At 45.8% G+C, this 21,923-nt stretch overlaps 1 protein-coding gene across 7 annotated transcripts in view; it reads left to right on the plus strand.

Annotated features, from left to right (window-relative positions):
• Positions 1 to 21,923, plus strand: part of NLRC5 (NLR family CARD domain containing 5) — a 51,736-nt gene that overhangs the window by 92 nt on the left and 29,721 nt on the right. Inside the window, exons 1-16 of one of the 7 annotated variants that reach the window (XM_056360235.1) lie at positions 31 to 1,093; positions 3,582 to 3,747; positions 4,300 to 4,600; positions 6,533 to 6,595; positions 9,047 to 9,112; positions 10,380 to 12,129; positions 13,904 to 13,987; positions 14,345 to 14,428; positions 14,514 to 14,597; positions 16,274 to 16,363; positions 17,235 to 17,285; positions 18,106 to 18,171; positions 18,868 to 18,951; positions 19,935 to 20,018; positions 20,446 to 20,535; positions 21,138 to 21,203. In XM_056360235.1, the coding sequence (XP_056216210.1) occupies positions 3,742 to 3,747; positions 4,300 to 4,600; positions 6,533 to 6,595; positions 9,047 to 9,112; positions 10,380 to 12,129; positions 13,904 to 13,987; positions 14,345 to 14,428; positions 14,514 to 14,597; positions 16,274 to 16,363; positions 17,235 to 17,285; positions 18,106 to 18,171; positions 18,868 to 18,951; positions 19,935 to 20,018; positions 20,446 to 20,535; positions 21,138 to 21,203 (2,969 nt within the window). In that variant the 5' untranslated portion in view covers positions 31 to 1,093; positions 3,582 to 3,741. The other 6 variants (XM_056360236.1, XM_056360237.1, XM_056360240.1 and 3 more) reach the window with 6 other exon arrangements.

Consider the following 21,923-nt stretch of genomic DNA (forward strand, 5'->3'; position numbering starts at 1 on the left):
GTGAGTGCCGCTGCAGGCGGGGTACGGGGCTGCGCGGCGCCTCGGCGGCCCCCACGAGGGGACCGTGCTGCCGGGCGCTGGCGGCTGGCGGCACCGCGGCCGGTGCTGCCTGGGGCGATGCGCGGCCGCCGGCCGGGGGATGCTGGGGGCCCTCGGGCGGGAGTTTGGCCGCAAAGGGGTTGCGAGGGCCACGCTGCGGCAGCCGCTGGCCTGGCGGGGAGGGAGGTGCGATGGGCCGGGGCGGCAGGCGCAGCCTGTTGCCTCCCCAGCTGCTCCCACCCGCCCATCGCGCTGCAGGCGAGACCCCCGTGGCACCCGTCTCTGCCCAGACCTGGTCATTTATTGCTTCGTGGGTTTTTTCTGGTAAACAGGTCATGAAACGGCACTGTGTGCCAGCTTGACTTGCCTGGGACTCAGAGACAGACCACATCCAGCTTCCCCGTGTAGCTTCCAGGCATCTGGAGAAATCCTTGTAATGTTTGCTTGTTGCACCTTACCTGGAGATCGCTGCATGCACAGTTCTATCTAAAAACCTGGGATTTTTCCTCAAATTGTTTACATCTGCTGCATTCTTACTTAAACCTTTTCCCCGCTCCAAAGGAAAGACAGGTTGCTTTTTTCGCTTAGGTGTGATTAGGCTAAATAAATATTTCCCCATGTGCCAGAATCATCAGATATATGCATATAAATAAAAATATTCTAGTTGCAAGACCATTAACAGCAACCCAATCAGAGTTTACTCCACAGGGGGTGTTTGCCTCCAGGTCCCGTTTCTTTGGACCACTCCCCAAAAGCTTCACCTAAATTATCTTTTAGCTATAGATTTTAGAGTAGTGTAACACTCATCAGTTGTTCTGGTCGGGTGTGTTTGCCACTGGTCAGTTGCAGTTGGGGAATTCCTGGCTGTCTTCACTTTCAGTTTGCACTGTCTTTTGTTCAGCTGGTCCCTAAGGCGCAGGAGGGCTGTGTGCCTCGGGAGAACATGGGGGTGGCAAGCAAAGAAATCAACACCGTGGATGTTGTCCCCCAGTTCCTCAGTTTTGTGACACCCCCCCTTGTTTTTGGTGCTGCCGCTCTGTTTCTGGGCTTTCAGGTAAGGAGCATGTGATTGTCCCATTATGCAAGAAGTTGGTAGATTTGCAACAGGGAGCTTCACCTTTCATTTTTGTTTTCCCTGGCTGGGAGTGGTGTGAAAACCAAGTTGGGCAGGGGAGGTCTATTTTTGCGATGTGTTTTAATGATGTTTCTGCATTTGAAGGGTTAGGGCAAGGCCTAAAAGTTTTCTGGCTCTTCTTGGGAGTTTTTTGTGCTTGCTTTTGAGCTCAGAGGCATTTTACTGTAGGTTGCTGCCCGTTATTTCTGATGGTCTTATTTAGCAGACCTGTAGCCGCTGTGCTGTGCACTATTGCCTGAGCATTCATCCAACTTTTCAGTGTTGTTTTGTTCTTGAATATGAGTCCTTAATTCATGTGAGTCTACTCTTTGCCTGAATGGCTTTCAGTCTTCATTAGCGTTAAGGTCGGAGTTATTTATATGTGAACGATTTCACTCTTGGTCATCAGGGGAATAAAGTCAGGGGATTTCTGGTTTTGGCTGGAGGAAAGTAAAGTGAAAGTTCCTAAAAGTTGACCCATTAGCCTACTGGGACATGAAGTTTGTTTTGCAGGAAGCCCTGTTATTTTGGCTTTTGCTTAAATTTGAGATGTTTGAACATTTTCCTTTAAGCTTTGCAGTTAATTGAAACATTGTTTCTTTTATTTTAATGCATGTGTTACTGTTAACATTCTTTATTTATATAATTGATAAGACAAGGTGTTACATAACATTCCTGCTATTTATACATTTTATAAAATGTTATATTTTATATAACATTTATATTATAAATATATACGTATATATAAAAAATACTAAAACATTTGGAATGAAAACTTGCAGACTCCTTTCCAAGAAGGTTCAGAATTTCAGGTTTTCGCATCATTTTTAACCTGAGGAGAAAGCACCTGGTTAAGCCCAAATTTCTTGGCATTTCACCAGGAACTTTTTTGTTGTTCTTGTTAGAATATTGAATGACAGGCATTAAGAGAATTTTTGCAAACTGGGGCTTTTGCAACCCATGTTTTGATGGATCCTAAAGCTGCCTCACTTTTTATGTAATGCATCCTGAAAGCTTGATCTGGAATAGGAACCCTGGATAAAGTATTTCTTCTAGGGATACTGTAGTACAACAGTGTATGCTGAAACTGCATAATAACCACCCTTGACATGGTTTTGATCTGAAGAGTGAGAGGTTCGTTAAAGAGCATACAGTATCACCAGCTGTGCTCTTATCGGTTATCTGCTTGGCTTTCAGAGCACAGGAACAGAAGAGGCTGATGAGGTCCCTTCCACCCATCTGCAGCACTCCTATCACATCCCTTTGCTGAATTTGCCTCAGTCTCAAAACGTGCAAGGTTGTTTGAAGAGGCAGTATGGAGAGGGCAGAGAGTGGTGCTGGATTATGGGGTAAAGGGGTATCCTCTTACACATGAGAAGGACAAATGTCTTGAGGAATTTTACCTTCAGTGCTCCAACCTTTGTTTTGTCTTCAGCTTCTAGGTGCATTCCATGCCCAGCAGCGATGTGGGGAGGTGATGTTCTTTCCATGCAACGTTCCCCAGGGAGGGGCATGGCTGTGCTGTGAGGTCACCCCACCACGAGCATAACTTTCTGATGAATTAGGAGTTGTCCCTGCTCAGATGGGAAAGTCTTGACTCTTTCCATCAGAGCATCCTTCTGTCTTCCACTTCTGTTTTGAATTCTTCCCTTGGCTCCATAGGTGTCTCCCGCTTTCCTCTTTGGCCAGGTCAAGAAGGCAGTAAAAATAAAAAACCTGAAGGCCTGTGGCTTATTTTACTGTAGATTTGAATGGTTGGTGTGGAGGAGAGCATGTCTGATAGGTGAGGGTTGAACATTAGGTGGGCTCTCCAGCATGACTCCCCTGTCTTTCCTCCCTGGTTGTGGCTGGACAGGAAATGTGTTCAAAAAATGACAGCTACTAGGGAATGCTGCTGTGAGCACCAGCCTCATTAGCAAATTAAATTATTCTACCCAACAGGATGCTTCCACTCAACGGTGTTGCTGTTTTTTTGCTGGACTAGGTTGGCCGCTGTCCCGTCCCCACCCCACATAAACTCAGCTGTTACAGTAGCTGGGGGAATTTTTCCCACACCACACACAGGAGTCTGAGACCTACTGCCTGACTTGAGCAAGCTGCTGCATCAATGTCCATGGAGGGGCTAAGAGGAGCAGGCTGGCATAGAAGACTAGTTCAAGTCGGGCAGTGACAGCAGGAAAGCTGTGATTCCCTTGAAGTGATCCTGTAAAGCTTGCCTTCACTTGCATCTTAGGGTATAAGTCTCAATCCTGCATTTTCATCGCATCAGTAGTGAATCCTCAAATGCCCAAACTTTGTGGTCACTGCTGGTTTGAGTTGAGGTTGCTAGAGGTGAAAAGCTCCACATCTCTGCCTTTGATTCCAGAGTCAGCTTCTAGATCTGTGACCCTTTCATAGCTGCGTTCTGCTCTGTTGTTATCATCCCTAGGCTTCTGCACTGAGTGAGGCAACTGTGTATTGACATGCACCATGCGTTGGGGTGTCACTATGTGCTGAAATACTGCCATTAGCAGATCAGTTCTTCATTGAGGTATGGAGCAGAAGCCACATTTGCACTTGACAGCTGAAAGGAGGTGGACCGCACAACAATGCAGGTAGGAGACCATATGTGTGTGGCTTTGCTGAAGGAAAGAGGTGGAAGTGGAGGGTGACATTGTCACCAAAGCAGAAATGAGTTGTTCATCCCCACAAAACAAGCAGCCAGAACAGCTGCCTGACCCCTTTGTCTAGGGAAATACTCTCCTCTTAGAGTCCCATGCCCCCCAGAGGTCCTGCTGCATGTGAAAGATGCCTGAGGTGTTGTATTTGGCAGATGGCCACTGCAGCTATATAGATGTCAACAGCTTCTCCCTGACTGATGCCAAGAGAGAGTGATTCCTGTTGTTTGCTCCTGTCCCTTGCAGTACCACTGCATTAGGGACTGTGCACGCAAGCACTGTGGTCCTTGCACCATGTAATGGCTGGGCTGGGTTTTACCGCGCAGCACTGTGAGAATAAGGCAGGTAAGAAATTCTGGATTAGACCAAGGGGCAGAAAAGCAGATCAGGTTGTCAAGGGCTCTGCTGGCTGCTCAACAGCAGGGCTGTGTGGTTGAAGAACTCCTGCTCTGATGCCCATTGCTACCCTTTCTGGTTTCATCCCTTTAGCCCCCACTTCAGAATGATGATCTAGACCTGGAAGCAGCTGTAGCAAGTGCCTGCCCCCAGCTAGTGGAGTTCCTCAGTCACCATCCTAACTGGCTGCTCACGACCTCCCGGCGCTTCCTCCCAGAGGTGGCCCTGAGTGGCCTGGATGGCATCACTGACCACAAAGAAAAGGTCTCGGTGCTCCTTGACCTGCTGGAGAAGGCTGGCCCTGCCACCTGGAAACAGTTTGCACAGCACCTCTGCATGGATTGTGACCTCCCCCTGGATCTGGAGATCCTGCTCCTAAGTTTTGCGGGAGAAGGTAATGGAGATCGGGCCAGCTTCCTCTGACCGTCTCCAAATACTGCCAATGCCTTGGCCCCCCACAGCCAACAGACCAGTCTAGGCAGTGAAACCACCAGTGCCCTTGCTTGTGCTGTCAGTGCCTCGGCAGTGAGAGGTGGCAGTCATCTCCATTGTGTCCAGGCAGCTACAAGCCTTTTTAACCAAGCCACTTAGTTTAAAAAATGATCTGACTTTCCTTCTGGTTCACCCTGTCTGTCTTTCACCATAATCTCTGCGGTGAGATCAGTCCCTTCAAAAATAGTTATTGCCAGCAAACAGCAATAGTTCACGTTTTCAGATGTGCTTTTTCACCACTGCTATGCCTTGCTGGTGTTGGTGGGAACTTTGTTTGCTTTCAATACAAATTAGCCTGATTTGAGGATGGAGGGTCCTGTGGACCTGGTGGGAACCTGCACAGTCATATCATCTGGATTCCTGAACTGGAAGCGTCCCCCAGAGCAAAGTTACTTTGCCCAGAGAGAAAGTAGTGTTCTTGAGTCTATTTGAAATGTAGGGGAAAATCTGTGCTGTGCTGTAGGGGTTCCCACTTGCTTTTTGTGAGAGTGAAGAGAGAGTGTCACGATAGCTGTGAGAGATAAAACTTTGATGCGATAGTAGCTCAGGAGTTTGGCAATAATTTTCCTTAATCAGAAAATTTAGCTTCCGTCCATATTTCCTGGTGAGCAAGTTTATTTTGCCAGGTTTTCTCTTCCAGATTTCTTGAAGGAAGATTTTGAAACTGCTGAAATTCGTTGTGGTATTTTTTTCTTGGAAGTAGAACTTTTGGCTTAGAAATATAAGTCGAGATAAAAAAACCCCAGACCCCCAGACACAAAAAGCCAAAAACAATAAAAATTGTGTACCCCTTCTCCAATAAAGCTAAGATGAAATTTTTTGATAATTTCAAGGTTAACTGTTAGATTGCCTTAGCTGGAGTGACTCCTAAGGAAAAGAGTTTCTGTCTGCATGGTGAGTGAGACTGGAGAACTGATGCAGACTAAAACCAATCCAGGGGGTGACCCAAGCAGTGCTTAGGCTGTGTAGTGGAGAAATAATGGGATCAAGTCTTCCAGCACCGGAACTGGCTTACTTTGCTTTGCATGGCACATGGGCCAGGAGTTGGGATATTCGAGCTGTGGAATGGATTTTGTGTGAGACTGTGGCACAGCAAGTGTGCCCATTTGGAGTCTTATTCTTTGTTGCTTTGCGCTGATGCTAGAGCTAGAAATACCAGCATACTGGCCCGCCCTCCCAGCTGGGAAATGCTGGAAACAACTTAGTTTCCAAAATGAATTAGCGTATGAAGGCTTCCCATCTGATATTGGAGAGCAACGCTTCCATTTTTCACTCTAAGCATGAGTTTATCTGAACAGAGTGTCCTGGTGGTATGTGGACTCCTGTTTGACCTGAGCAGGATCTCCCTCTGAAGCTCTGTAAACATTGTCCGTGGGGCTGGCTGTGCTGAGTGGGGTTTTGTGGCAGCCTGAGCCATGCAGTGAGTCAGGAAAGGCCCTTGACTGTGTTGCCAGTGGTTTCATCACAGAAACGTGATACAAAATCCTTCTTTGCAGAAATGGGGAGGAGTAGGGCTTCCCTTTTTAGCTACAGTATGGTTTTAGATCAGCCAAAGCCATGCATGCTCCGAGTTTGCATGTATCTTAGAGAAGAGTGGTTTCCCTCCTCTCTTGAAAGCATAGGTTAACTGTGGTTTAGAGCAAACTGAAAGCAAAACATCAGATGGGGAGCCTGAAACCTGGCTGTGTTGCATCAGCCCTTATACTGAGTCTTGGTTTGTGCCACTGTGTGTGTTGTGAGCTGCTTGCCCTTTGGCTTTGGCCAGCAGCACCCCAGTTTTCAAAAGCAGGATGCTTGCAGTAACTGTATTTAATTTCCAATTCAACTCCTTTAGATACCTTAAGCCAGGAGCAAGAAGCATGCAGAGATGTGAGTGCCTGCTCATCTGTGCCAAAAGGTAAGGCTGGAACAGAGCCTGGGGTGCTGTGTTTTTGGAGTTTATCTTCTGTGCCCATGGGCTAGACAGGGCTACAAGTGTCCCACGTATTGACCACAGTGCTGGCAAGTTGTTGGGAAGCCACTGCAACTTCAGGTTTGATATTCTGTTCTTGGTGCTTTCCAGATGAACCTCCTCTCTTTCATTTTCTCTCCCTGAATTTCAGAAAAGCCTTGTTAGCCCTGATTCTGCCAAGGAACTTGCTCATTTTAGCTTCTCTAGCCAAGGGAATCTCCCACATACTTTGCAAAATCCCCACTTGTTGCGCATTTACTGTGGTTGGCTACTGGTGAGTGGAGGAAGTTGGTCTGGTTTTTAAAGCAAGAGCACAAAGGCTATCCGGGAGTTGATTCAGCAGAAACCATTGCAGAGTTATCAGAATCAAAGCTTAAAAGAATGGATAGTAGTAATTCTAGGGCTTTCTTCGGGGGTGGATTTGGGACTGAGGCCTTCCCACTCAGTGCAGATCACGAAATGAGGGATTTGTTTTCAAGGTGCCTCCTCTTCCCCTGGCACTTTGCAGCAGCACCTGTCACCTGGATGTCAGTCAGAAGCCTTTGGTGCAATGTGAAAATACTGAAGGTATGTGCCACCACTGAGCGATGTCCCTCATGTGACAGCTGCTGGAATAACTGCAAGCTGCTGAATTCTGAGTCACCTCCTCAGTCACCAGATACTCAACTTCCAGAAAATGAAACATCAGCCCAGGTCCTCCCCATGGGAACAGCCTCACATCAGAAAGAGAGAGAAAGGGTGTGATTCTGGCATCCAGCTTGGCGAGAGGGTATACGGGGGAGGCAGTGGCAAAGGGAATCCAGATTATCCCAGAAAGCTGCCATCAGTTTCCTGCGTCCTCCTGAAACGTGTGCTCGGGGAGAACGAAGCAGCAGGAAATGAAGCCTTGTGTTCTGCAGGCTGCAGCACAGAGGAGTCACTGAGCCAGCGCCCTGGCCATGCAGAGAGCAAAGTGCAGCCCTTGTCTCCGTCGAGGTGCTTCATGTTGGTGGCAGGGAGTGACTTGCTGCTGGACTGCCATTGTCACAGGGTAACGGAAGCAGTTCCTGTGTTCAAAGCAAGGCAGGTGCATTGCCCAGCCTACAAGAAGACTTACCACTGCGGTGGTTGTGGTCAGTCTTGGAAAATGCAGGGCAGCTTTTCACAGCGGTATATGTAGCTGCTTCACCCAGTGCTCCGGGGGCAGCTGAGCTTGTGGAGGCTGACCTGGCAGCTGGCTGCGCTCACGAGGAAACTTTTGGTGGAGCTGAGATATGTCTAGTCATTGATAGTTCCTGCTCCTGCTTTCTTTCAGGTCCATCACATGGGCTTATCCTGCTCTTGGGTGGACTTAAATCCCGAGGAAGGAAATTGGACTGTAGGCTTTGCTGAGTGTAGCTGGGATTGGCGGTACTGCTGTTTGGTTTACCTCTGTCTCAAATGTGCCAGGCTTCTTTCACGTGCACAGAACCACTTCCTCCGTGCCCTGTGTAACTTTCCAGTGCTTGTGGTGTAAGTCTGATTAAGGCTGTCTGTAGCCCTTTGTGCTCTCTACTTCTGCATGCTCCTCTGAACCTAGAGTTGCATATACTTCATTTTTTTTCGCTGTGCTGCCAGTAGGGTCATTTGCTAGGATGCTTTTTGCTGGGCTGTTATGATAGTTTTTTGCTGAGGTTCTGGCACACTGTGCCTCTAAGCAAATGAGGGGATTCAGTAAAAGGGTCTGAGCATTGTTTGCTAAACCTGATACATTTCTTTCAAAACATGCCTTTTAAAATTAACGTGGTTTCCTGCAAGGATTTTCAAAGCCAGGCTTCCACCAGAAGCTTGTATCTCCCTGTTTCTGATGTCCTGGCTGCTGTTGGCTAAGAATGGTAAGATTTGGATATTAACAGCACTGTGAATTACAAAGTCATATTCCAGTATTAGATAAACATTGAATCCTTGTAGCTGATTGTGTGTCCCAGGGAGGAGGAAGGATCTGCTTGACTTCTTTGAAGAAACGCTCAAGTGGAAAGTAGTAGATCACACTGTGGCAGGCAAGATATATAAATAAACTGAAGTGTTGGAATTAATTGCCTGGAGAAGTTTAGGGATCTCCGTTACTGAAGGTCTTTAAACCAGCCCAGACCCCTTGGTCACTCCTGAGAGCTGTAGCATATTGGAGGTGGGACAAGAGGATGGATTAGCCTCATGAGGATCCGTCCAAGCTGTCTTTCTGTAGCTAAATGCAGCTCTGCTTTTAGTTCAACATTTGCAAAATCAGTTCTGTAAACCCAGCTTGAATTTGCAAATAGTTTTGTTTCTCTGATTTTGCCTCTTCCACCCCTCAAATGCTTTGCTGGGGAGTCTTGCCCAGCTTTAATAAGATGTCATTCAGCATGCTCTTTTACATGTTTCTGACTTTGCAATTTTCAGGCTTTGCTCGATGTCGCCATGACCGCGGCTCTGTGAGTGATAAGGATGTTAAACGGCAGCGACTAGGTATGTAGATGTTCCAGAAGCAGAGCAATGGTGTGCTTTCCTCTGAGGGAGGACCTATTTAACTGCTTTGTAGAAACACCCAAGAAATCAGCCTCCTCCATTGAGGCAAACTTTCGTTTAGTAGCTGCATAAACTCTTAATGCAACAGGTATAAAATATACAGACAACAGGACCTGGCAAATAACAAAACCCATCCATTTCCATTTCAGAGATACATTAAATCTACCTGAGAAGAAGGGATAGAGATGGCATAGGCTAAGAACTCCCTTAAAGTGTGATATCCAGTAAAGCATTCAGTTGCAGGTCATCCCTGTATTTGTTTGCTTTTCTTTAAGCAAGTCAGGAGGCCTACTGACAATTTAAAACCCCTTAAAGGCTCCACAGTTTCTCTGTCTCACAAAAAACTTGTATGATTTTAGCTCACTCCTAATTTAGAGATGTCATCACTCATCTATTCAGTTACAAAGTTGAGCCAGAGTAATTCCAGGAAAAGACTGGGTACCCTGAGCAGACCAGTGGGCTGCATGAAACCAGTGTCCACATCCTTTCCTTTATCATCTGCCCTTACTTACCCTTTTCTACCTCTGTTTTTAGCCTTGCAATCCCCACGGTCCAGTGCTGCCCAGTGCCTGGTGGGGGAACACAGAGAGAATGGCAAAGCTAGCAGCTGCAGCTGGGCTGAAGCCAGTTTTTGAATGAAAGTTTGCATAGAGAAAAGTTCATGAGGAGATGCTCACGGGAGGCCAGGTGGTCTTGTCCCTTGGCAAAACTTGGCAAAGGTAACAACAGTGAGGATAGGGTTCTTCAGAAGATGTTCAGCGCCCTTAATTATCACCACTGCTCTCTCTTCAACAGAGAAGGGCTGATACCATCAGTGATCTCAAATTCTTAAGAGCAAAAGCTATGTCTGTTCCCAGGTGCAAATAGCCGAGCAAGCATGGCACAAGGCCAGCATGGGTGAACAGGGAATTATATGCCTAATACACCAATACCTAATTAACATCTTAAAGAGATTATATGATTTAATATCGATATAAAACTGTTTCACATTTTCCCTGAATTTTCTTCTTCTTTAGCCCCTGTGCAAAAACAGGAAAAACTATGGGTTATTTTCATGTGTTTAGAATTCATCATCTCCACCTAGCTCTGTGGAGCAGCCTCTGATAAGGGCCATTGTTTTTTTGCATATAAGAGGTCGTATTTTGGGTCTGTCATGTCTCAGAACTAACTTTTTCACCCTTGTACTCACTCTGTTGTCTTCTATCAGATTCACCTGAAAAATACCGGCACCTCCTCATCAAATCTATCTGTCAGAGATATGGAAGCAGGAGACCAGCAGCAGCGCAGGAACAAACACAGCCACTAGCTTTCAACCAAGCCTTTGTCAACCTTATAATTCAGCAGAGCAAAGCCTTCCGCTTAAAAGAGAAAACAGATAAATCCCGAGAGGATGTGGCAGGTGCCCCTGAACCTGAAGAGCATGTGGATACAGCCATGAAAATGTCCGATCTGTTTTGTAATGTGGTCCCATCGGGCACAACGAAGGTAATCTTTTTGTTTGGTAAACCAGGTACAGGCAAGACCATGCTGATGCACAGGATTTGTCAGAAATGGGCAGAAGGTGCCCTACCTCAGTTTCTCTTCGCTTTCCTGTTTGAGTTTCGGCAGCTGAATTTATTAAAAACAAAATTCACTTTGAAGGAGTTTTTGTTTGACCTGTTCCTTCAGCCAGAAGACAGTCCTGATGCAGTGTTCCAGTACCTCCTGGAAAATGCCTGGCGTACGCTAATCATCTTTGATGGGCTGGATGAGTTTGCAGCTAACATGGATGTGTCATCCTCTTCCAGGGGAGGCCCAGCTCTTACCTCCCGTATGTCCATATCTGAGCTCTTTGCAGACCTCTGTCGTGGCAAGCTCCTGCCTGGTTGCACGGTGTTGGTTACTAGCCGACCTAAGAGACTGCCCAACTTCCTATTAAACACAGTAGGTCTGCTAGCAGAAGTTCGGGGATTTGATCATGAGAAGGTTGAGGAATACGTCGGCCACTATTTTCGTCAGCATTCATTCAAAGAACAAGCCATTGCTCACCTGAAAAACAACACCAAGCTCCTGAGCATGTGCCTCATCCCTGCTCTGTGTAACGTTGTGTGCATCTGTTTGGAGTATTTGCTCCTTAAACACCAGACGAGTGTGGAGCTTCCTCAGACTATGACACAGTTTTATATCAAAATGCTGCTCATCTTCATAAACAAACAGCAGGGAGAGTGTGCAGGTGGTGAGGAGACTCAGCTGAACTGTAACAAGGAGGCCATTTTGGGCCTGTGTCATCTTGCACTGAAAGGCCTGGAAGATAAGAAGCTTGTGTTTTATGTTGATGATATTCCAGAGCACGTGAAGGAATTTGCTTCCTTACATGGGCTGCTGACTGTCTTCGAGGTGAAGACAAGTGGCACTTGCCCAGAGGTGGGCTATGCCTTTGTGCACTTGAGCTTGCAGGAGTTTTTTGCAGCACTGTGTCTCATGGTGAGTAAAAGGGTGGACAAGAACTACCTGAAGAAGAAGTTCTCTTTGAAGTCAAAGTGGAATTTAAAGAATGAGGCAAAGACCGAATTCATGGAGAGTTTTCACATCTTCCTCTCAGGCTTGTCATCAAAAGAATGTAGGACATTTCTCATGCTGCTAGCTGAGCAAGATGAAGCTTGGGTGCAGGATAAGCAGGACACGATCCTGCAGTCTCTCAAGAAACTGGCAGCCACTCGTCTGACGGGGCCCAAGGTCATTGAGCTCTGCCACTGCACGTTTGAAACACAAGACCTCAAAGTAGCCCAGCACATTGGGAGCATGCTGAGTGTCAAGTACAGGTTTAAAAACTTCAGACTGACACCTCTGGATGTGGCGGCTTTGGTTTTTGTCATAAACTTGGGCCCGGATTTGAGTGAGTTGGATTTTGCAGGATGTCTTGTGGATGTTGACTGTTTGGAGCTGCTGGCTGGCTGTAAAAACATAGAGCACTTGAGGTAAACACACTGAGTGCTGTGAGCTGGTGGATGGAGAGGACTAAGGGGTTGGAAGGGCTGGCATAGTATTTCTTTAGAAGGGAGGGAAAGAAGATGTGAGAAATTCTAATCTGACCAGTATAACTTCAATACTGAAGAAACTGACAAAATAATTTATGAGGGATTAAAGGATATAAAGGTGATAAATCCATTCTGGCTGTGGTTTTTGGTATGTTGCTTTGTTTTTATTAAAACAATCAAATAACAGGGTAGTTAGTGCGGTAGATGAAACAGAAAATGAATAGGCATTTCTTGATAATGCAAAGGCAGGGCGAATCCTGCAAGCAAATAAGAAAGCTGTGATCTACGTGAGATCACCATAAACCAGATGAACAGGAGGTGACAGCTACACTCTCGGGTGCTCTCCATCAGTGCTTTGGTGTAATGCTGAAAGGACTTTTCCAGGAGGATCTCTTGGTATCCTGTTGTGGAACAGGTCTCATCCTGTATTCCCGTGAATGACTTGGAGGAATATGTGTAGAGTTTGCTAATGTGGAGAAGATGGGGAGCAGCCAGGGTGAGAATTGCCTTGTCCTGAAGGGAATGATGTTGTTTACTGTGGAGCAGAAACAGATACATGAAAACTGTCATTCCTGGATAGTGATATCATTGTAAAAAGGACAGTAATCAATTGTTCTCTGCCACCATTGAGAAGAGTAGGAATGCTATTTAATTTACTGTTAGAAAAGCTTTCTGATGCTACATCCTAACTCTAAATTGCTAATGCAGGCACAGGGCAGTGCAAGGAGTCCTCTGCTTTCGGAGACTAGATTAGCAGATGCCTTTGCATTAGGAGAACAGAACAGGGGATTTTTTTGGGGTTCTTCCTCAGCTCATATGCACTTGAGTCCACGCCTGCTCTCGTTCATGGTCTGCAGGATACTATCTCTTGGAAGGGTGGGCAAAGGGCAGTGGGACCTCAAGCATTTCTTGTACAGAACCCATCTAAAGGAGCAGCATCACCTCAAGCATATTCCTAATGACTGTGGGCCATGTCTGTCATGCCACTGCACGTCTGCAGCTTGTTCCCGATCCCTCTGGTTCAGGGGAGGGTGGCACTCGGGCAACAAGGCTGTAAGTGAGTTTCTGCTTGGCCCCCAAACACATGGTGGGAGACAGGCAGCCAAGGTGGTTTGTATCAATACCTCCTGTAATCAAAACATTCTGCAGCTGATTCAAAGGAGAGCTTGTGTGCCTGAAAGCTTACCTGTTTGTTTGGTTTTTCCAGCACCACCGGTTCCTTCTATAAAAGAGGTACTTCCCTGAAAAACTTTGTGTCTTATATTTTGGAAAACTCTGGCTACTCTGCCATCCAAATTTAAAGTATCTGGCCTGAAATCAACCCTCTTGTAACTCGTCAGCTCATCACATGGGAGCTGTTAGACACTCTTTGTTTGTATGAGTTTGGTTTGCCCCTGTGTGACCTCCCTTGTCTCCAGGGTCCTGACTGTGGTGGGACATGCGATAGGACTGACTCTTAGCTGTGGTGGCACTTACCTGTGGTGTCACTATACCTGCCTCTTGAGGTATTTACAGTTGATGTGCAAGTGTAATTGTTCATTTTTAAAAAAACCTAGATATTTGAAAAGATAAAGATGCTGCAAAAAAGAGCATGATACAATGGCTGTTAAGAAAGAAATTAAATGCTTTTTATAATCATGTTTTAACCTGCTCTGTGTGCTAGCTTATTTTGATTTTTGTTGTGTTTATGCTTTTCCCTTTTCTCATGTTTTAGCTTTCATAGTAGGAGATGCGGCAATGACTTTGCTGCTGCTCTTTCAAAGAGCTTACGAGGAATGGAGAGCCTGAAGAAACTAGAGTAAGTCTTTGCTGTAAGGTCAGAGCCTTCTCTCTTCCCATCTGTCCCGTGTTTCTAGCTTCCAGTTTAATTACACCTACTCACTCAAGGCTGATCTGCTCTGTGCAGCACTGTACAGAGTAATGCAGTGCTATGCAGAGCAGCAGGGATATGTGTGGCTCTGGTTTTATGCTGGCATCAAGTATTGCATTGCCTGCTTGAATAGGAACATAAAGTTGGTTGCAGGTGGCAGAATCGGGCCACCTCCTCTCTGTGTTGGTGTGCTGGGAGTGCAGTGCAGGAATGTATCTGAGACAGGCTTGCCATGTGCTGCACGGGATCCTTCTGCTTGGTTTGAATCATTCTTTCTTTTTCCAGGTTGACAGGTGGGAGCATCACAGCTGAGGGGATGACTGACTTGATCCAGGCTTCATCACAGTGCCTCCAGCTTGAGGAAATAAAGTGAGTGTGTTGTGGCAGTGACCCTCAAATCAACCACTCCTTCCTTGGGGGCCTGGAATACTAATGAGAATGAATCTGTGTACAGCTTGCAGGACAATTGGATACGGGATCCAGAGGTGAAGAGGGTGATGGACCTGTTTTCCAGAATGGAAAAACTGAAGAAAATAGAGTGAGTAAAGATGGCTTAAACCTATTAAAAATGGTAGCCCCTATGAAGCCAAGCATAGCATCAGAAAGAGTTATATCCTCATCAGAGAAGAGTTGCTGGATGTCCCTGTAAGGGGTGACACTTACTCTTAGAGATGCCTGTGGGGGACACGCGGGGCACTAAGCTGAGGCACAGACATTTAAGTGCAAGCAGGGATGTGCTGGAGGCCTGGGTCACTTTGAGATGGACTCAACCTCACAGTTCTTACCCAGGTGTTTTAAAATAATCTCAGGAGAGTCCTGACACCACTGACACCTCTCCAGGAATCACAATGCACGTGCTCAACTTGGTGCCTGGCATGACTTTTTCCTCTTCTGCCTCCTCAGCTCTCTTCCCCTTGGTCAGGCTCAGGTTGAGATGCCTCATCTCTGCATAAAAGAGGATGGCTCCATCCCAGTATTCCCAGCCTTCTTGTTAGCCCTCTTCTCCTGTACCGCTTGCAACACTCTTGTAACAGCACAGTGCTGAATGAGAGGGACTGATTTCTAGGAAAATGCCTGACATGGATCTGCATCTTTTTAGGTGGAGAGAACCAGCCTGATTTGTGAAGGGATTTCAAACCTTTGAAAAACTGTCATGGGCAGTTTAAGCAGCAGCAGCAGGCAGAGCAGAGCTGCTGCAAGTGTTGGAGTCTCAGCGTAGTTTGCATTACAGGAGAGGGATAGCCACACAGCTGTGCTGCTCCTGCAAGAAGTCAAAGCCACAGCACTGCCTGCCTACCTGTCAAAAGGGAGTGACTCTGCCTTTAAAGGTCTTCCACATACACCCAGGTGCAAGCAAGTGAATCCAAAAATACCTGCAGTTACTGCTGGATTCCATCCAGGAATTAATTACTGGCTTTGCAGTATGATTAGAAGTGTTTAAAAGCATGGCGGAAAGAGGGGGGAAAGGGGGAGTGTACCTGCTCTTCTGCTTTCCTGGGCTTGCTGTATAACAGCTTGTGGTACATGCCAGCCTGTCCCCAGTGAAGCAGCTTATCATATGGAAAAGGCAGGAAGCCAGTGCAATTTTTAAGCCTCATTCCTACATGCATTTCTGTTGCGCACATACAGTGTTGTCATGGATGATTCCTTTGAAGCTCACAGGAATGGTGCTTTGTGGCCCTGAAAGCCAGCAGGGGATTTGTAGAAGCAAGACCTTATGTTTTGTAGTTAATGAGGTCCAACAAGTAATGAAACAGATTAAACATTCAATTAAAAAATAAATCCTCAGAGGTTGCTAGTATTGTGTCTTCAGGGATGTTTTAAAATGTCAGGGTTTAGACCACACTAGCATGCTGTACTTAAATTGGATTTGTTATAGCAAGAGTTGTAACTGCACTGTGGATCGATTGTGTAATCATGCAGGTATAACGGACATCTACCTAACCCGAAACCAGTTAGTGATTCTTCTGTTGCACATAAAGGACCTATCTCTGATTCGAAATTCGTGGGAGCTCTAGCTGGCAGAGAACAACTGTGGTGTGATAATGCTTTTGTTGAGTCCTAAATGCAACATGCTGAAGTTTTGGAGAAATCCCCTGACTAAAAGAAAGTGTGCTTCAGGGCGTTTGGGGCGCACAGCAGAGGGCATTTGTGTAACCAAGTGTGTGCTGTTGGGTCCAGCAGCTGAGGTTGTGTTCTTCCTCATGTTTACAGTCTGAGCAACAATGATCTTTCCTTGAACGCTGTTGTTGTTTTGGCAAAGGAAGTCATCGCATGTCAAAACGCTACTGAACTGCATGTCAGGTACCAATATGTGAGAGCTGTTACAAAAGCCAATATCTTGTTTCTTTAGATGCTGACTTCTTAAGTGGACACTGTTTTACAGCTTAGTTGTTGGATAATCAAAGTCAACAAAACCTAATTTTACTCCTTTTTCTTTTCTGTTTGGAATAAAATTTGAATTCAGCATATTGCAGGCTTCCTCTTTGTATTTTTTTAATAGGTCATTTTATCCTTGGTCTATATTTGATTTGCAGAGTGTAATATTTCTTCTTATAATAGAATTTAAACTTGCTTTTAAGCTCTGCAATATATCAACCTGGAAATTCTTTTACTAGCTAGCATAAATCTGCTATAAATCAGTTAAGTTTGCTGAAAAGGTGTGGATTTAAGTAGTTCTAGCTCTGTTCCTTCAAACTACAGGTTTTGGTGTTTTCATAGATCCAGGATGACAGAGAAAGGGTACAATTTTTAAATCCTAGCTCTTATGGTTGTCTTATGTTGTAAGTTTAACAGGCCAAAGTAAACCTTGGTGTAACTCAAGGGAAGTCAAATTGCATACAGCTTTTTCTTTTTTTTTTTTCTTTTTTTTTTTTTTTGTGCTGGAATGGAGTTTCTACCGAACCTCTTTCCAACAAACTGAAAAAAAAAAAAAAAATCTCAGCCCAGTCTTCTTAACTGTGTTAGTCTCTTGTCCGTACTGCAGCCCCAGTTCAGCGTGCAGGGTGTCCTGCTCCCTCCAGCCCCATGGCTGCTCTGTGGCAGTGTGCTAGCATGACAGATGTTCAGGCCCTCTAGCATCCAGGCCACAACTTCAGTCCTTACTGAGCACCTCTGCTAAAGAAATGGTATCCTTCCACCTGTCCCCTAACATTGACTTGAATCTCTTTTTCAGGAGGAACACCGTGATTTTATATTTTTCTGGCCCATCTGGGAAAGTTCCACGGTGAGAAACTTACTTGGGGTTGTGCTGTATTTGGTTATGCTTATTCAAACCATCAGCTTGGTGTCACTGTAAACTACCCCAGCAACAGGGGTGGTTGCCTCTGCCCTTGCATCTGGCAGAGCTGGATCCACCGGAGCAAGGAGAGAGGTAACCAAAATAGCTGGTCTTTGCACAGACCTTCCAGCCACTTCCACAAAGGCAGCACCTTGGTGCCTGTGTAAGCTTGAAGTGCTGTTTTTCTGTTGCAAAACTGCTGAAAAACAGTTGAAAATGAGGATGAATGAAGGAAAAGACTGTTCTTTCTCTGGCTGGATCTTATTTCTCCCTGCTCCTGCATACGTTTGAGGGAAGGGTGGATTTTACCTTAATTAAGAAACTACAAAGCAATCTCTTGTTCCCTGGTAGGGAACTTATCTTGCCCTGTGTTGTGCAGTCCTCGAGGGACCTCACTGCCTGAACAGTCATCTTGTGCTGTTGTAGGCAGCCTGGCACAGATGGATATGTTTGTCCCTTCCTGTGGTGGCACAACCCCACATGGAGACAAAACATCCTGCATCTTAGTAGTGCCTTTGAATTGGAGCTTGGTTGTCAAGTGGATTCAAATATACAGTGAAATCCCGTGTGGACACCTGGTGTGCTCCCATCTCCTGACGGAGCTCTTCTGGATCTTGAAAATCACTTAACCTTGCATGGTACTGTTGGACAGAACACAGAGCTTGTGGTTTCTTCCGGGAAACCTCCAGAAAATACTAACCAGTGTTCAAGTTGTCAGATATTTGGTGAAGGCATATTAAAGGCCATATATTTTGCTTGTTTGCAGATCTTTGGATTTGAAATGGGAAGAGAATAAGGAACATATAATTCCAACTAGATGTGTGAAGTTATGGTAAGAGAAGGCATTGAAATTCTTGCTGGTGAATGTGATTTTCTGATGACAGGTCCTACAGAAGGACAAGGATAGCAGATGTGTTGGTCCTTAAGGACAGAGGATATTTCCACATATGAAAAAGTTTGAAATAAATTTGAATCAGTAAATAAAAATAACAATAGAAATTCCTGTCTGGCCCAGCCAGTGGCTTTATTTCTTGTGTGTTGGGCTCTACAGCCCTAGAGAGGCAGAGGTCCCCTGATAATGCCCATCTTGCCCTATGTTCTTATAGCTACCAAAGGCATGAGTTGTATAGTTTTCTTTCTTGCCTGGGCTCCAAAAGAGAGTAGTGGCTTTCACAAAATAGAATTCAGGCTTGTTATCTGAGCATGGTAAAGCAAAGAAATGGCCTTCCCTTATCTGCTTCTCTTTCCCTCACTACTCTGTACAGTGGGAACAATTACACCCGTCCCCTTCCCATGCATGGCGGTCCCAGGCGGCCCTTACACATGGTGTTGCACTTGCACAGCACCCTGCAAGCGCATCCCTCTGCACTCCTTTTGCAGCACTGGCTGCAGAGTAATGTGCCCAGGATTGTGTGGCAGAGCAGAGTTATACCTCCTTCTCTTGGTACGGCTGCTCTGTGCCCTCCTTTGGAGAGAGATGCCAGAAATGTCTAGGCCCTCACTGCTCCTTAATGCTTGCTGTTCACAGCTTGCAGGATTGCAGCCTGTCTTCCCAACATGTGAAGGAGATCGTTGCCATTCTCCAGAGCTGCCCCTGTCTCTCTGAAGTGGAGTAAGTGCCTCCTTTCTTTCCTGTTGAGTGGCTGCAGGTGGGTGTTGGGGGACAGGGGATATTACATGTAGAGGGCAGTGAGACGTGGGGCTTGACCACAAGGAATGGTACCAGCGCTCAGTTATCTCTAGTGGGGCCCTGTTTAGGGATTTTTGTGAGGTTCAGCAGGAGATGAATGCTGAGCAACCTTCAATTCCTGTGCCAACTGCAGCCTCTGGCTCCGAGACTGTAACCAGAGATGCCAGTTGCAGAGCAGACCCTGCTTATCAAGCAGTACTGCATGCTGGAGACAGGATGGGGCTGTCCCAGAGGCACAGCTCCTCCAGCAAATCCTCTGAGCCAGTGAAGTGACACAGATTGCTTTTGTGTTGTCCCTTTCGTCTTCTGAAACTATCTAGCTCTATTGGGAGAAATGAGTGGAGGGAGGCAAGATATCCACTTCATGATGTACACATTGCATTGAGTATCATCCCTACCTTCCCTTATTTGCCTATATATGAGGCCACCTGGATTTGGCTGTAAAGCTCTCATAGCCTGTGTGCCCTGGAAAATGGAGGAATATCTGTTGCAAGACAGTTCAGTCCGGACTGTAACTTGAATTTAGCTACATCTCAAACCCTGTTTTTCTAACTCACTGATTTGAACTGGGATCTGGAGATCTTTGTCATCCAGTGTTTTCTGCCTTCCATTCTTCCTTCCAGGAGGACAGTAAACACTCACTTGTTTGGTTTGTTGGTTTATATTCCCACTTAGGTTTTCTAAAGTGAGATGGGTTTGGGGCTAAGGCATGAATCATATTGTCCTGGAGATAAAGCTCTTTGTCTGAAGTTGCTTCATGCAGAGATAAGCAGGGAAGATTGATCTGGGACAGAAAACCAGTCCAGGCAAAAAAGCAATTGTAGGAAAGGGAAAGCAAGCAGATTTTGAGGGCTTTGTTGTTTACACTGTTCAAAATAGTCCCCGCTAACTGGAAAATGCCTCAGTTTATCAGGTAACAACCTTGGAGATGAAGGCTGCAGTTACCTGCTGGAAAGCCTCCCCTGGATATCAATTTCAGAGCAGCTGGAGTAAGTGTTGCCTTGTACAAAACCCAGATAACCAAATTGCCCTCTTTTCTTGAGCCTGGCAAGGACCATACAGAGATGCTGAGCAGGTGTCTGGGTGAGGCCTTTTCCTCCTGGATTAGTGCTACAGAAGCAGCTCTGAGTACTCTTAAGGAAGGATGAGACTCAGCCCACAAGACTGTTCAGGCTGAAGTTAAGTCACTTGCTCAGAGCATCACGCATGGAAACTGGTATAAATGCACCTGAAGTGCTGAAGTACCCTTTCATTAAAACCCCTTCCCCAGGAGGAGTTAGTGGTCCTGTGTGTTTTCGGCCGTGCCACTTCTGAAGTGAAAGGGGATCAAGCCTGCAGCATGCTGATGACCGCTTCTGCCAGGGCAGTCCCGTGTGGTTTCAGTGACCAGCTAATTGCCTTTTTTGTCTTTCTTAGTCTCAGTCAAAACCGCCTCTCTGTTAACGGCATTTGCAGTCTGTTGAAATCAGTAAATACCTGCCAGACGATGATAGAGGTGCAAGTCAGGTATGTAGGTCTTGACTAATTTCTGAGGTTAATCCTAATATACAAGTCTGAGAATTAAGTTCTGAGGTTTCTGTTGAATCACCTCAGTAGCGGGGCAGGTGAAGAACATGTTCAAAGATGATTACTAACACTGACACTTGGTAATATTGTTGCTGTAAGCTGATTTTATCTGAGCCATCAACCAGAATTTGAGAAGGTACAGAATTGTGTACCCTTTCATGTGCGGGGGCAGTTTTACACTCTTTCCTGCTCTCTGCCCTGGGAAGTTTTGGAGTGTCTCTGTGGAGTCTGAGAACTGGTGACATCTGGAGTAGAGCTGGAAGTTCTCTCCTATTACTTCCCCTTGGAATCCTCCTGGCGTTCAAGTGTAACAATTTTGTCTGCACTTTCTCTAACAGTTCGGAGAAACTAGGTCATCTGATACTGCATAGTTTGATCCAACCAGGATATAAAACTATTGGAGATTATTTTTTGTTGCTTTGGGAGTGTTTGATGTGATTGGTGTCACCAAAGAGTTTTGCAGAGCAAAATCAAGCATTCCTAAAATAAGAAATCCTGTAAATAAGACAAATGTGACAGTGATTGATTCTTTCTCTTCACAGCCTTTGTCGTGAGATTGCAGTCCTGAGGTTTTCAGGAGACAGAGAGTTTGCTTCCCATCCTCCCAGGTAGAGTGTGTGCACACAAGTGGTGTTTTCTTAGCATCTCATTTAGTTCTTGCATCCTGTTTCAGTACCGAGGGTAATAATTCATCTCACAGTAGTTCTTTCCCCCTCTCCCCTCAATATAAATGTTGTACTTTCTCCTGGTTTTCTTAACCACTTTTGAAGTTCTCCACTGCCTTCTATAGTGTTTGATCATGTTTTATCTCTCTAGGGAACACTTCAACCCACAGCATCCTAAGCAAAGCAGGCTGTTTAATGTCAGCTGTGCTATCTGATAATAGCGAACAGTAAAACTAACAAGTGAACCCCACACCTCCAACCCACATTCCAAAAAGATTCACAGATCCGTGCACGTTTAAAGCTATCTAGTTCATTCCACTATGCATTCTGGATCATGGTACTCCTAAATCAGAATGAATTTGGAGGTTTATTTTCCCCAGAAAGTTATGGTTAAAGTTGCTTAACAGAGATGTTTTGACTGAGAAATCATTTTCTGTTGCTCCTGGAGCTGTAGGTTCATTTATTTATGCATTAGTTCTCCATGGACTGAGCCCACTGTAAAATAGCATTTCCCACAATACACCTGCATCCCACTTCTTAGCCAGGGAGAACAGCAGGGCTATCATGGGATGCATCCCAGTTGTGCCTACGCTTGAAAGAGAGTGGCAGCCTGAGACACACGATCTGTGACTCCTTTAAGGCACCAGGTGACAATTCTAACTC

Source organism: Falco biarmicus, chromosome 15 (genome assembly GCF_023638135.1).
Source record: "Falco biarmicus isolate bFalBia1 chromosome 15, bFalBia1.pri, whole genome shotgun sequence".
NCBI classification, from domain to species: Eukaryota; Metazoa; Chordata; class Aves; order Falconiformes; family Falconidae; genus Falco; species Falco biarmicus.